The sequence below is a fragment of the Crocuta crocuta genome, unplaced genomic scaffold, assembly GCF_008692635.1.
Source record: "Crocuta crocuta isolate KB4526 unplaced genomic scaffold, BGI_CrCroc_1.0 scaffold113, whole genome shotgun sequence".
NCBI classification, from domain to species: Eukaryota; Metazoa; Chordata; class Mammalia; order Carnivora; family Hyaenidae; genus Crocuta; species Crocuta crocuta.
In genome coordinates this window covers 5381358-5395254 of record NW_027530368.1, presented here as the reverse complement: position 1 = coordinate 5395254, position 13897 = coordinate 5381358, and the positions used below count along the sequence as shown (strand labels likewise).

Sequence of the window (13897 nt, the reverse complement as noted above, 5' to 3'; positions counted from 1 at the left end):
GAAGGACACATACGCACATACCACTGCTTTGGCCCATTAGGGTCAGGAGCAAATAGAAGATGGAAAAGACTTGACCCACTAAAAAGCAGTGGCTATGAAGACAAGGAATGTTCTCTCTCCTCCCTCAGGTAGGAATACTCAGGAGGGGTATGTGGGTCCAATCCCCTTAAGGCGGTAGTATAGCAGCAATGTGCATAGGCTCTGGAGCCACAACGCCAGGGTTCACGTTCCTGGCTTTTTCCACTGAAGTTGTATGGCAATGGAAAATATACTTCTCCCTGTGCCTCGTGGGGAAAATAATAGTTACCAATCTCATAGGATTAAATGACCTCATAAATGTAAGATGCTTAGAATAGTGTTTGTCACATAGTGAATGCCAATGGAAGTTTGCTATTTTTAAATATTTTGTTCCTTGTCATTCTGGATAGAGCCTCATCCTAATTTTCATCAGCAAAATATCCTCCAAGTTCTTGGCTGACTCTTAGCCAATGATCTTAGTTTCAAATACCTATTGAAATGTTCCATATTTATAAAGTGTTTTCGATAATGATTGCAAGATTTTCTATATTTTAGGGGATTAATTTTTGTGTTCACCAAACACAACTAATGGTGAATGATTGCTTCCTTTCTTTGGGACTATTTAGGAGAATATTAAGTGTAAGATAAACATTCAAAAATAAAAACTTTTACCTGATTAAACCATACCTTCTACCTTAATCTTTGATTGAAAAAGTGGCTGAATAAATTTAAAAATAAATTGATTTTTTAATGTTTATTTTTGAGAGGGAGAGAGAACAGGTGGGGAAGGGGCAGAGAGAGAGGGAGACACAGAATCTGAAGCAGGCTCCAGGCTCTGAGCGGTCAGCACAGAGCCCAACGTGGGGCTCAAACTCATGAACCGCAAGATCATGACCTGAGCCAAAGTCAGATGCTTACCCAGCTGAGCCACCCAGGTGCCCCAATTTGTTTTCATTTTAAGATTGATATTTGGCACTAACTGCCACAAATAAGCAGTAAAATTATGTACCAAGTCCTCCATGATTTACCAAGGTTCTTTGTTAGAAGGCAGTCAGCCTCAAATGACAGAAAACCTAACAGACGTTGTTAATAACAAGAAAACTTATCTCACATGACTCTGAAAACGGGTGGTTCCCAGGCTAGCTCAAAGGTCGATAATGTCCTCAAGGATCCAAGCCTCTTTTCCCTCCTCTTTGCCATTCTCAGTGGACTGGCTTTTCATCATGATTTCAAGTTGACTGTCAAAGCCTTAGACATCGTCTTCATTCTATAGCATACCAAACAGGAAAGGAAGGAATTGGTGGGAAAAGAGCCTTCTTTACATAAATTAACTTTCTCTCTCTTAGTCGGGGAAGAAAATCTTAAAAACAGGCCAGAGCTGGGCCATGTGTCCACACCTAGACTAATGACTGGCAAAGAGAAAAGTAAAATGACTGGTTTAGATTACTTATAATTTATCCCAAGGTGGGACGTACCTTCCCTGGTTACACCACAACCAAACGATAATTGGGAGGGCCTCTCTCGGTAAATGCAGGGGTACATGCTGGGTAGGCAATAAAGAGTTGCTGCAGCACTCTGCTCCTCCCACTGCCCGCTTCTGTACCATTTCCAGGTAAGCACTTTGACCTTACACTCAGGCCATACTTAGCTTCTTGCAGTTTCCAAATACATTTCACAGCTGCCAGGTTCTGTTTACACTGCTCTGTATGCCTAGAATGTTCTTCCTCCCACCTTTCCTTTCTGCCTTTTGCAGAAGATCTTCCCAATACCTTGGCCTCTCAGTTCCATGATTTCCACTCCTCCAGTAATCTAACTCACCCCCCACCTTCGCCCCTTATTTCATGGCCATACCCAAGACTCGTCATTAGCTGATCTCCTTCAGAGTCTCCATTTCCTGTAGCTTCTACTAGCTCAGGGATCAAATTCTCCAAACCCACTATCTGTTTCTATGAACCAAAGGACAAAAATATAAACCTTAAATTTCCAGCATTCACAAATACTGGAGTTCTTCCTGTTTCCATCCCTAGTTTCCTATCCATACTTTTGGAGACCAGAATTCCAGAAATACAATGTACCACTGTTATTTCCCTCTTTCCTATCCTGATACTGTCTGTGAACTATTGTCTCTGAATTATTATAAAAAATGAGAGAGAAGGGTAATTTACTATTTTGGCTACCTCTATGGTAGAAAGATAACTGTCCACATTTCTTGCATGGCACAGTCAGAAGTCAGGAGAAGCCAGTGGAAGAAGGACCAAAGCAGTTTCTCATCTTTTTTTCCAGAGACTGTGCTTCATAAAATAAAGCCTGAACATACTAAGGCAGTTTTTCCACAATTCAGCCTGCTGTGTCTTATATCAGTGGAAATTCTGTCTACATTCTGGAACTGGGTTATCAGTTTTCAGCATTCTGTTTGTTTATTTGTTTGTTTTGGTCTTTTAGTGAGAAGTCATGTGCTATATATATATATACATTGGGGGCTACCAGCCAAATACTATTTTTTCTTAAATTCAGTTAAGATAGTGTCAAACATTTCACAAAAAGCTAACCCATTTTAGAATATTTTTTAAAGCATTCTCCTTATTTACTTCTCTGTATAAAAAAAGTAAATAAATTATATGGGGGGAAATGAACTGCTTCACATATTATGCAAAGCAGGAACCACGAGAAATGAAGAACAAACATTAAAATATCCCTGGATAAAATCCACGTGTACAGAAGATGACTCAGGATGTTATAAATAACTCATATGAGGTAAAGCAAACATGCAATATTTATACATCAGTCTCTGAAAAAAGGACATATTTTATTAATCCTCAAGTTCCTTAGCAGATTAATAAGAAAAGCTTGGTATATATTATCAAGAAGTCCAACTGCTGGGCCCAAAGAAAACTCTAATTATTTCAAGGTGAGTTTGCTTCTTTTTCATCAGATTCATCATCCATAACCTAAAACCAAAAAAAAAAAAAAGAGAGAAAATTAAGAATTAAGAAAAGGATTCGAAACTGTTATTTTCCTGATTTTTATCCTTACTTGTTTACCTGAAATACTCTATCCTATAATTCTATAATAATGCATGTCAATCCATTAAGAACAATTCTATCAATAGTCCCCAAAGTACAAGGTTTGTCTTATAACTGGTATTGCAACAACACAAAAGCAAATTTAATATTAACAAATTAATTAAGTACTGGTCTCTTTTGTTTGTCCCCCCAAAAAATCTTCCAGTAGCAGAGTTTGAGCCGGACACTAACTATAGCCACTAACTAAATGGTATTTCCTAGCCACAAGACTAATGTAATTGACTGTTTGTTTGTTTTTCCCAAAAGTATTCTGTTGACTTAAATATCTCCTGGGGAGCCACAGCAAATTGTTATTACCAAAATATATATTAGAAAAATGAATCCCTAAAAAAAGTAAAGAAACAAAATATCATACTAGCAACTAATTATTTTGGTCTTACTCAGATAAAAATTCATTTTAAACTTCAGAAAAATATGAGGACATTTATTTCTATCAAGTTAAAATATTAGAAAAATACTAATGAATGCCTGGTTTAAAAAAATGAAAAGATTAACATCTTTTCATGGGTTAACGTATTACTCAGAAAATAAAGAGCAACTTCTTTGAAGAGGAAGAATTCTATAAGCCTAAGAAATATTTGTTTTTGTCTTCAACACACCTACTACAATTAAATACCAATTCAAGTTTATAATCTAACTACCAATTCCTTACTCCATCCTGGACAAGTGAACAAAAATGTTCCTTTATCGATCCACCAAAGTGTCAAATAATGCAATTCTTTAAAAAGGCATAAAGGGCATAGAGAAGATAATGGAACAAAATAAGTTTTTCTCTCTCCTTCTTTTCAATGTTTATTTATTTTTGAGAGAGAGAGAACAAGCGCATGCACACAGGAGGGGCGGAGGGGGCAGGGGAGACAGGATCTGAAGTGGGCTCTGTGCTGATAGCAGAGAGCCCAACGTGGGGCTCAAACTCACGAACTGTGAGATCATGATGAGCTGAAGTCGGACCCTTAACCCACTTTTGTTTCTTTACATCTAAAAGAATCTGGTTCTGACCTGACACTATCATGGAAAAATAATTCTCTTATAGTTTCTCTTTTGAGTTGAGTAAAATTTATAGTATTTACTTCAAGGAACTAGTATTTTATAATCAATCTCAGCAACACTCAAAATTCAAAGAATTTTGTCAATTACTTCCTATTTTCGGCAGAACATTCCTAAATTTGGAAAAATATTTCCAAATACTTATTTAATACAAACAATGTACACAACATGTATAACACCTAGGGCTAAGTGTCGCAGAGGAACACAAAGACCTGGATACGATTACAAGTCTCTCAAGGAACTTAACCCATAAACATTAAGTCTAAAACACACACACACTGAAAGAGGCTTTGAAGCAAAGCCAAGAGAGCTTAAGTCCAAGCAGAGGACTGCTAAGGCCTTCAAAGAGGAAATGGCAGGCACTGAATCTGAACTGTCATATAATATTGGCATACCTGTTCTACACCCTCTACTTCTGGAATATAAAACTGCAGCATGTTCTGAATTCCATTCTTCAGAGTAATCATTGAGCTGGGACAGCTGGTACAAGAACCTTGGAGTTTGAGCTGTACAATGCCATCTTCAAAGCCTTTATAGATAACGTCTCCTCCATCTTCCTGCACAGTTGGCCTGTGGTCATGGAATATTTGTGATGTATGTAAAAGAACTTAAGTATCAATCAAAAAAATTTACAACAACTCAGGGCTTAGATGTTATACCAGTAAAATTCACAAAGTTAGAGCTACCTATTACAATAGAGAAGGAGAACTATAGTTATTCTCATTTGTAACTCTCTTTTTATTTTTGGATAAAATGCCAAAATTCATGCATCAAATATTCTCCACTTGTTATACTTTAATCTTGCTTACTAATAATCTTTTCAGGCATTTAAGATCTCAAATTTCCCAATAATTACAGGGATTACATAAGATATAATCATTCACTTCTTCTGAGTGAACAGAGGCCGACTGACATGACACATGCTGGCTTTTTTTTCCCCCTAGGTAAACTAAGTAACAAAATATAACATTTATACAGAAAATGTATAAGTCATATATGACCAATTAAATGAATTTTCACAGAGTGAACACACATTTGACCCAGGCCAAGACACAATTTTAGCACCCCAGAAGTTCCCTTTGTACTTCCTTGCAACCAAAGGTAACCATATTGTTTAATTCTGTTTTTTAACTTTATAATTTATAAATATAAATTCCATTTTAAATACATACAGTATTTACTTTTTGTATTTGGCTTGTTTTACTCTTTATGAGATTCTTCCACATCATCACATAGGATGTGAAATGTCAGAATTTATCCCTGCTATTACTGATGGACTTTTGGGCTAAAATCAGTTTTTGGCTTTTACAAACAGAACAGCTATGAAGATCCCTGCAGATGTGTTTTGCTATACATATATATATGATACTGGGCACATACCCGAGCATGGAATTGCTGGGTCAAGAATGCACACACATTCAAATGTAGTAGCCATGGCCACAATCTTAGATGCCCTCTGCCCAGCTTCTCATGCTCTAGCCTCACACCAAGAAACCGCAAAATGTCCACAGGAAGCCTTAATGAGCTTCCCTTCTCTCTAGGATCTTGTGTGCTTTGGCAGCTCTCTACTGTTTTCAAATGAAAAAAAATTGATTGTATTTTATCTAGTTTTTCTGGGAGTTCTCACCTGGGGGACTGGTCTGCTATAAGCAAAAGGGGAAGCCTGTGGTTCTGCACTCATCGAAATTTACTCTTTATGGGCCTGAAAAAAAGTACTTCCCTTTTCACAATCTTCCTGAACACTGTTTAACTCATTTTTTCACTTTAAGAAATTTGGTATTCCCACAAATCAAACCTAGATGATGACTGTGAACAATAAAGTCCTTCACTATGTTGAGACAGACTGTTTTAATATTTTGAGCAAATAGACACGATGTACAGGCTTTAAATTCAACTGCCATGGTTACCAATTGTGGGTTACATTTACTTGTACTTATTTATTGGAATTTTGTTTTTTGTTCCCTCATGGACAGCTAAAAGTGAACTGCTATAATGAACATTGCCTCTGCAGTATATTTGATTTCAGGCAGAAAAATGAGCATGTACCGTATTCTGGTATCTAACAATTCCTTAATCATTGCCACAACTTCATCATCTTCTTCAGATCCTAGACACAATTACAAATAAAATATATTAACAGTAGAAATTTTATATCCACACAAACACAAGTATTAAAACGGGATGATTTTAACTTAATGTCTCATTAAAAAAATTAAAGCACAGAACATGTAACTTGGTATGGTAATACAAGAAAAATGGAAATGATGGTTGGGGAGACGAAAAGATCATTCATTTGATTCTCTGAAGAAAATTAAGGAGCACTGGTCAACTCAACAGGTGGCAATAGGGGCGCCTGGGTGGCTTAGTCGGTTAAGCGTCCGACTTTCGCTTAGGTTATGATCTCGCAGTTCGTGGGTTCGAGCCCCGCGTCGGGCTCTGTGCTGACTGCCGGCTCAGAGCCTGGAGCCTGTTTCAAATTCTGTATCTCCCTCTCTCTCTGACCCTCCCCTGCTCGCGCTGTCTCTCTCTCTCTCTCCTAGAAATAAATAAAAACCTTAAAAAACAAAACAAAACAAAAAAAACAGGTGGCAATAAAGGTGAGTAACTGATTTAACTTGACCTACTAGTGATGTTTAGGGTTTAAATTTTTTTAGTCAATAAATCTGTAAACTTTCATCATCTCCAAGGATTGAAAAATGGCAGAGAAAAAAGACTGCCTGGATTCTGATGGAAACTTAGAGACACAAAAGCATACTTACTTCATAAGTTAAAGTTACATTTTTAATTTTTTCAATTTAGTGGTTTTCAAAATGACAATGACACTATAAATATAGATATAACCTTTGTGGAAATTTCCAAAATTTCTACAAATTTGAATTAAAAAATCAGTTTTTCATTTTGGGTCACTTTTCTTTTTCTTTTACTTTGTAAGGTTATATACTGATCTTCCCCAATGCCTTTTTAAGGGTTTAAAATTTTTTTTTGAAAAAAATAAATAAAATTTTAAAAACGTTTTTAGAAATTTACCTTTAGGAAAACTAAAACTACAGATAATTCAAATTACACTATAATATACACCGGAGTTCTGACAACAATGTAAATAACAATTTTCAATATTAAAATATATTAACTTTGTATCTTTTTTTTAAAGTTTATTTACTTATTTTGAGAGACAGAGTGATGCATACGCCTGCACACATGGGAAACTGGCAGAGAGGGGGAAAGAAAGAATCCCAAGCAGGCTCCAAACTGTCACCATACAGCCTAACTCGGGGCTTGATCTCATGAACCATGAGATCATGACCTGAGCAGAGATCAAAAGTCGGAGCCTTAACCAACTGAGCCCCAACTTTGAGTCTCTATTTTCTTAATGTTCTTTGCTTTTTAAGTTTATTTATTTATTTTTGAGAGAGACACAGAGAGAGAGAGAGAGAGAACAAGTGGTGAAGGGAGAGAGAGAGAGGAAAAGAGAGAATCCCAAGCAGGCTCTGCTGTCAGTGCAGAGCCCTGTGAGGGCTCAAACTCACGAACCATGAAATCATGACCTGAGCCAAAAATCAAGAGTCGCATACTTAACTGACTAGACCACCCAGGTCCCCCTTAAATCTTTTTTCTCTTTTTAATAAAATAAACAAAATATAATAAAGCTAAAATTCTCTTTTGTCAAAACCTAAGTTCTATTCCCCACCATCACTTCCATAAACAACTACCACTATTGTTTAGTATATATCTTTCTAGTGCATTTACATTAAATTTAATGTGCAAATTTACACAGATGAGATCATACTACACATACCATTCTATACCTTTTTTCTATCTAATATAGCCTACAGGTCCATATCAACATATATAGATACACCTCAAATTTAAAATTTTTTTGATATTTTTATTTTTGAGAGAGAGAGTATAAGTGGGGAAGGGGCACAAGGAGACAGAGACATAGGATCTGAAGCAAATTACAGGCTCTGAGCTGTTGGCACAGAACCTGGCATGGGACTTGAACTCACAGACTGGGAGATCATGACCTGCGCTGAAGTCAGATACTTAACCAGCTGAACCACCCAAGCGCCCTGATATATCAAAATTTTTATTTATTTTTTTTAATTTTAAAAAATGTTTTCTTTATTTCTGAGAGAGAGAGGGAGAGACAGAGGGACAGCATGAGCAGGGGAGGGTCAGAGAGAGAGGGAGATACAGAATCTGAAACAGGCTCCAGGCTCTGAGCTAGCTGTCAGCACAGAGCCCGATGCAGGGCTCAAACCCATGAACTGGGAGATCATGACCTGAGCTGAAGTCGGAAGCTTAACCGACTGAGCCACCCAAGTGCCCCTCAAAATTTTTAAAATAGGTACACAGTAATTGTATAGATTTCTTTTCATTTAGCTAATTTCTTGGTTATTTCAGTTGTTTCCAGTTAGCTGCTATTTCTAACAATCTACAGCATACAAGCCTATGTCAAGTATGACCACTATACTTTTGCAAATGTATCTATGAGATTAATTCCCAGTGGTGGGATATTTGGGTCAAGAGGCTTGTGTATTTTTCAATTTGGGGAGGTGTAATCAAATGGCTCTACAAACACTCTATCAATTTTACATATATATCCACCATGAACACCTATAGCTCTTTCATGTATTATTTATAGTTTGCATAAATGGTATATATGTTAAGAGTCTGTAAGTAACCACACCCTTTGATTTTCCTTTTTCAATTAGTATTTTCTTTTATATCTTTTCACATTGTATCTCCCAATTTAGTTCATTCTTTTTAATTGTTTATATATATTTTAAATATTTCAATGAACATGCTTCATGTACTGTTCTGTGTACATTTACAAGATTCATTTCAGGTATATATCTAGAAGTGGAAGTGTTCATCTAAAGGTGACTATACAAATGTTTCTGTGTGTACATATATATGTATGTAAACACATGACAATATCTTGATACTAGAGAAAGGAAAAACTTCATCAACAAATTGTAATAACCACAGCTAATATTTACCAAGCTCCATGTGCACTTACTCTTCCAAGTGCTTTACACAAAGTTAACTTATTCAAAAGGTACAAAAAGCACAAACCATAAAGGAAAAGGTGAATATATGTGACTACATAAAAAGAAAAACTTCTGTACTTGCTTCAACAGCACAAATACTAATACCCGAATGAAACAGAGGAGGTGAACGTGGACTCTGAGCGAAGATTACAAGCAAATTCACGAAATGTTTTTTCAAAAAAAGGAAAAAGACAAATTTCTAAATGATAAGAATCCTAAACACAGGAGAAGGTTAGGAATGGTTAGGGAGGTTATTTCCAATAAATATACCTAACAAAGGATAAATGCCCTGAATATTTTTCAAAAACCTGCAAAAATCAACACAAAAAAGACAACCATTTTTTGAACAATGGGAAAAGATTATGAACAGGAAATCTACTGACAAAAATAATGGCCGGTAAACATATGAAAACCTTCAGGCTCAGTTCTCATTAAGGAACTGCAATTAAAACAAGATACCATTTACACTTAACATACTGATTTAAAAAAAAAAGTAAAAGACACTAAGTGGTGATAAAGATAGAAGAAAGTTTAAATTCTCATATACTACTAATTAGTATATAAATTAAAATAATTACAATACAGCAATTCTGGTTTGATGAATATATCATAAAGAAACTCTCCACCTATGCACAGACTTGTACAAGGTTGCCCACTGCAGCAATGTTTGTAATAGAAATTAGCAGAAACAATTCACCTGACCATAAGGAACAAATTAATTAAGTGTAGTTTCTTCATATAATAGAATACTATCTAGCACTTAAATAAACCAGAACTATATTTTTTCAAAATGGATGTATTTTAAAATATTATGCTCAGTGAAAAAAAAGGCTAATTGCATATAATAATATACATTATTTACATTTATGAACAAAACCCAATACTATATATTCCCTGCAGAGACTTGTATGTGTATAAAAGTTTAAAAACAAACCCAGTTTACACAAATCTCTGGAAGTAGAAAGGGGAAAAGGATGGGGGTTGTGGGATTTTGGTTGTGTCTTTAATGTTTTATTTAAATGTGTGTGTAAAGCAATTATGACAAAAAATTAACATCTATTAAATCTGAAAGGAGAGCAAATTGGTATACGTTATATTATTTTCTGTATGTTTGAAATTTTTATAATTGAAAAATTATGGTTTGGATAATATATCAATTTGTACACCAGTTTTCAAAAGTAATGGATAAAACTAGTATATGTGAAGTTTTGTTCCCTCAGGAACTGGTTCCAGAGCTAAATGATAAAAATCTGTATTCTCATGATTTCCTTTTTTTTTTTTTTTAATGTTTATGTATTTTTGAGAGAGAGAGAGACAGAGTGTGAGCAATTGAGAGGCAGAGAGAGAGAGAGAGAGAGAGAGAGAGAGAGGCACAGAATCCGGAGCAGGTTCCAGGCTCTTAGCTGTCAGCACAGAGCCTGATGTGGGGATCAAACTCATGAACCATGAGATCATGAACTGAGCCGAAGTCGGATGTTTAACCAACTGAGCCACCCAGCTGTCCCAGTATTCTCATGACTTCTGAAATCATGACAAATGTGAAGAAAGTAAAACAGTTTTTTAAAAAATTAAAATAAATATTAATTATACAACAAATTACCTGCTTCTCCTGAAGATGTCTCCTCAGTAACTAAGGGTAAGCCAGAAGCAAAGAAATCCATGATTGTTGCATAAATATCTGGTTTCAGTAAATTCCAGTCTAACTCTTCACTTTCCTGTAAATATTTAAAGGAAAATGTTATATTTCTAATCAAGAGTAAAGACTAATACAAAATAATACTTTGAATCTCTTAAGAACTTTGCCTGTGTATATCCTATACTGTACTCTGAATCTCTTAAGAATCTTTTCCACATTCTATAATAGCACTCATTTCTGGAGGAACACATGTTAATTCCAGTTCTTAATAGATCTGGCTTTTAACGACTTTTGGAAGATACAATCTAAGAACATTCCTCATGCATTTATTCATTCATTCATCAAACTTGTGTCAAGTGTGCTGGATGTCTTGTATACGGGATACCACAATGATTAAAATATATTTTTTCATGTGGTGAAGAGAGTTAAAATACTGCATGAATTCTGTGTTTAAAGAGAATGATAAAGAGATTTCCCATTCTTTTAAAGAAAATACAATATAGTTGCTTGACTAAATATACAAGATATCCCCACAAGTATTCAACGAATTCAACTTACATCTTACTCAAGAATACTGAAGAAACCCAATGATACAACTATAGAAGCAAAACATACAAAGTGTCTTATCTATGGCTGTCATGCTAGACGACTTGTGGACCTCCAACAAGCCTGGCATCCTTACGGAAGAATCCATAACTATGTCACCTCTGTGCCTGAACAACTACTTGGTTCCATTAAGAAAAGACAGGAGTATGGGGCACCGGGTGACTCAGTGAAGTGTTCAACTCTTGATTTTGGCTCAGGTCATGATCTCACAGTTTGTGCGATCAAGCCCTGAGCCCTGAGTTGGTATTCTCTTCTATCGTCTCTTTCTGTCCCTCCTCTACTTGTACCGGCCTTCTTTCTTTCTCCTATCTCAAAAACAAATAAAGTTAAAAAAAAAAAAAAAGGGGGACAGAAATATTAAATACCTAAATAGTACTAATATCTGAAAAGAGAAAGGGAGCATGTTTTGTTTTAGTTTTTTAAAGAGGAGCTCTTTAGGAGGAAAAACTATTAGATGCATTCCATTTAGATTCTTAGGAGGTTGTTAGCTAGGAGGTTGTTAGCTAGTGCCTATCCTTAAATACGATTAAAAATGAGTCTACATGCATAAAAGGGGCTATTTTTGTCATGGACTAAGAACCAACTTTGAGACACTATACAGAAGACAAGATAAATGGGCACCCCTGTGGATACAAGAACTAGTGAGTTGCCTTGGTGATTGGGAACGGGAAGTAGTTCCAGGTAACATTTTAATAAATTATTTGGAAGATGGATCAGAGGGCTACCTAAGATCGTCATTAACTAGTGACCTCTAGGGCCACCTATGTGGCTCAGATAAACAACCACCTTCAGCTCAGGACACAATCTCGCAGTTTGTGAGTTCAAGCCCCACATCAGACTGTCTGCTGTTAGCGCAGAGCCTGCTTCAGATCCTCTGTCCCCCTTTCTCTCTGCCTCTCCTCTGCTTATGCGTGCTCTCTCCCTCTCTCCCCAAAATAAACATTAAAAAATTTTTTTTAAATAAAGACAAATAGTGGGCTCTACTGATTAGGGAAAAATTGATAATAAAAAAATATTCTTTTTAAAAATTTTTTTTAATGTTTACTTATTTTTGAGAGAGAGAAGAGAGAGAGACAGAGTGGGAGTGGGAGAGGGGCAGAGAGAAAGGGAGACACAGAATCCGAAACAGGCTCCAGGCTCTGAGCTGTTAGCACAGAACCCAACACAGGACTCGAACCCACAGAGTGGGAGATCATGACCTGAGCTGAAGTCAGAAGTTCAACCAACTGAGCCTCCCAGGCACCCCAATAAAAAAAAATATTCTGAAGTTGTCTATGTGAGAAAAAAATGCAGTACATAAGCTTCAAATAAATTTATTTATTTAGAAAAAAATAACAGGCACCCTCCTACACTGTTGGTGGGATGTAAGCTGGTGCAACCCCTCTGGAAAACAGTGTGGAGGTTCCTCAAAAAATTAACAATAGAACTCCCCTATGACCCAGCAATAGCACTGCTAGGAATTTACCCAAGGGATGCATAGGGGCACATGGACCCCAATGTTCATAGCAGCACTCTCAACAACAGACAAAACATGGAAAGAACCTAAGCGTCCATCAACTGATGAATGGATCAAGAAGACGTGGTATATTTATACAATGGCAATGAGAAAGAATGAAATCTGGCCATGTGTAGCAACGTGGATGGAACTAGAGGGTGTTATGCTGAGCGAAATAAGTCAGGCAGAGAAGGACAAATACCATGTTTGCACATACAGGTAGATTAGGAGGAAGTTAACGGAGGACCATGCAGGAGAAGAAGGGGAAAAATAGTTGGGGAGAGGGAGGGAGGCAAACCTTGAGAGACTCTTGAATGCTGAGAACAAACTGAGGGCTGATGGGAGTGGGGGGGGGAGGGGGTGACGGGCATGGAGGAGGGCACTTGTTGGGATGAGCACTGGGTGTTAAATGTAAACCAACCTGACAATAAACTATTTAAGAAAAAAAAAAAAAAGAAAAAATAACAGGCACCTGGCTGGCTCCATCAGTAGAGAATATGATTCTTGATCTTGGGGCTGTGAATTAAAGCCCCATGTTGGGCACAGAGTTTACTTTAAAAACAAAAAACAAAAAAACCCCTGAAATTATCAGAGTTATTTCAAAGGACAGAACAACAAAAAACTATTACTCTGCTAAAGAAATGTATGATTCAGGGGTGCCTTGGTGGCTCAGTCAGTTAAGCGTCCAACTTTAGCTCAGATCATGATTTCACGGTTCACGGGATCGAGCCCCATGTTGGGCTCTGTGCTGACAGCTAAGAGACTGGGGCCTGCTTCAGATTCTGGTCTCCCTCTCTCTCTCTCTCTCTGCCCCTCCTCGGCTTGCGCTCTGTCTCTCTCTGTCGCTCAAAAATAAATGTTTAAAAGAAAAGAAAAGAAATGAATGATTCACTTTAAATAAAGGGAAATAGGCAATAGCCAAAGTTATCAGGGAGATGAGATAGTCCATAATGAGAAA

The 13897-nt window shown here is 36.6% G+C and overlaps 1 protein-coding gene across 5 annotated transcripts in view; it reads right to left on the bottom strand.

Annotated features, from left to right (window-relative positions):
* Nucleotides 1-2803: 2803 nt before the first annotated feature.
* The window catches only part of NFU1 (NFU1 iron-sulfur cluster scaffold), a 28683-nt gene continuing 17589 nt past the window's right edge, over nucleotides 2804-13897 (bottom strand). For all 5 annotated transcript variants that reach the window (XM_077766372.1, XM_077766371.1, XM_077766373.1 and 2 more), the window contains exons 5-8: nucleotides 10803-10917; nucleotides 6195-6255; nucleotides 4544-4718; nucleotides 2804-2966 (exon numbers count right to left, since the gene is read on the bottom strand). In XM_077766372.1, the coding sequence (XP_077622498.1) occupies nucleotides 2922-2966; nucleotides 4544-4718; nucleotides 6195-6255; nucleotides 10803-10917 (396 nt within the window). In that variant the 3' untranslated portion in view covers nucleotides 2804-2921. The remainder of the gene's footprint in view (nucleotides 2967-4543; nucleotides 4719-6194; nucleotides 6256-10802; nucleotides 10918-13897) is intronic.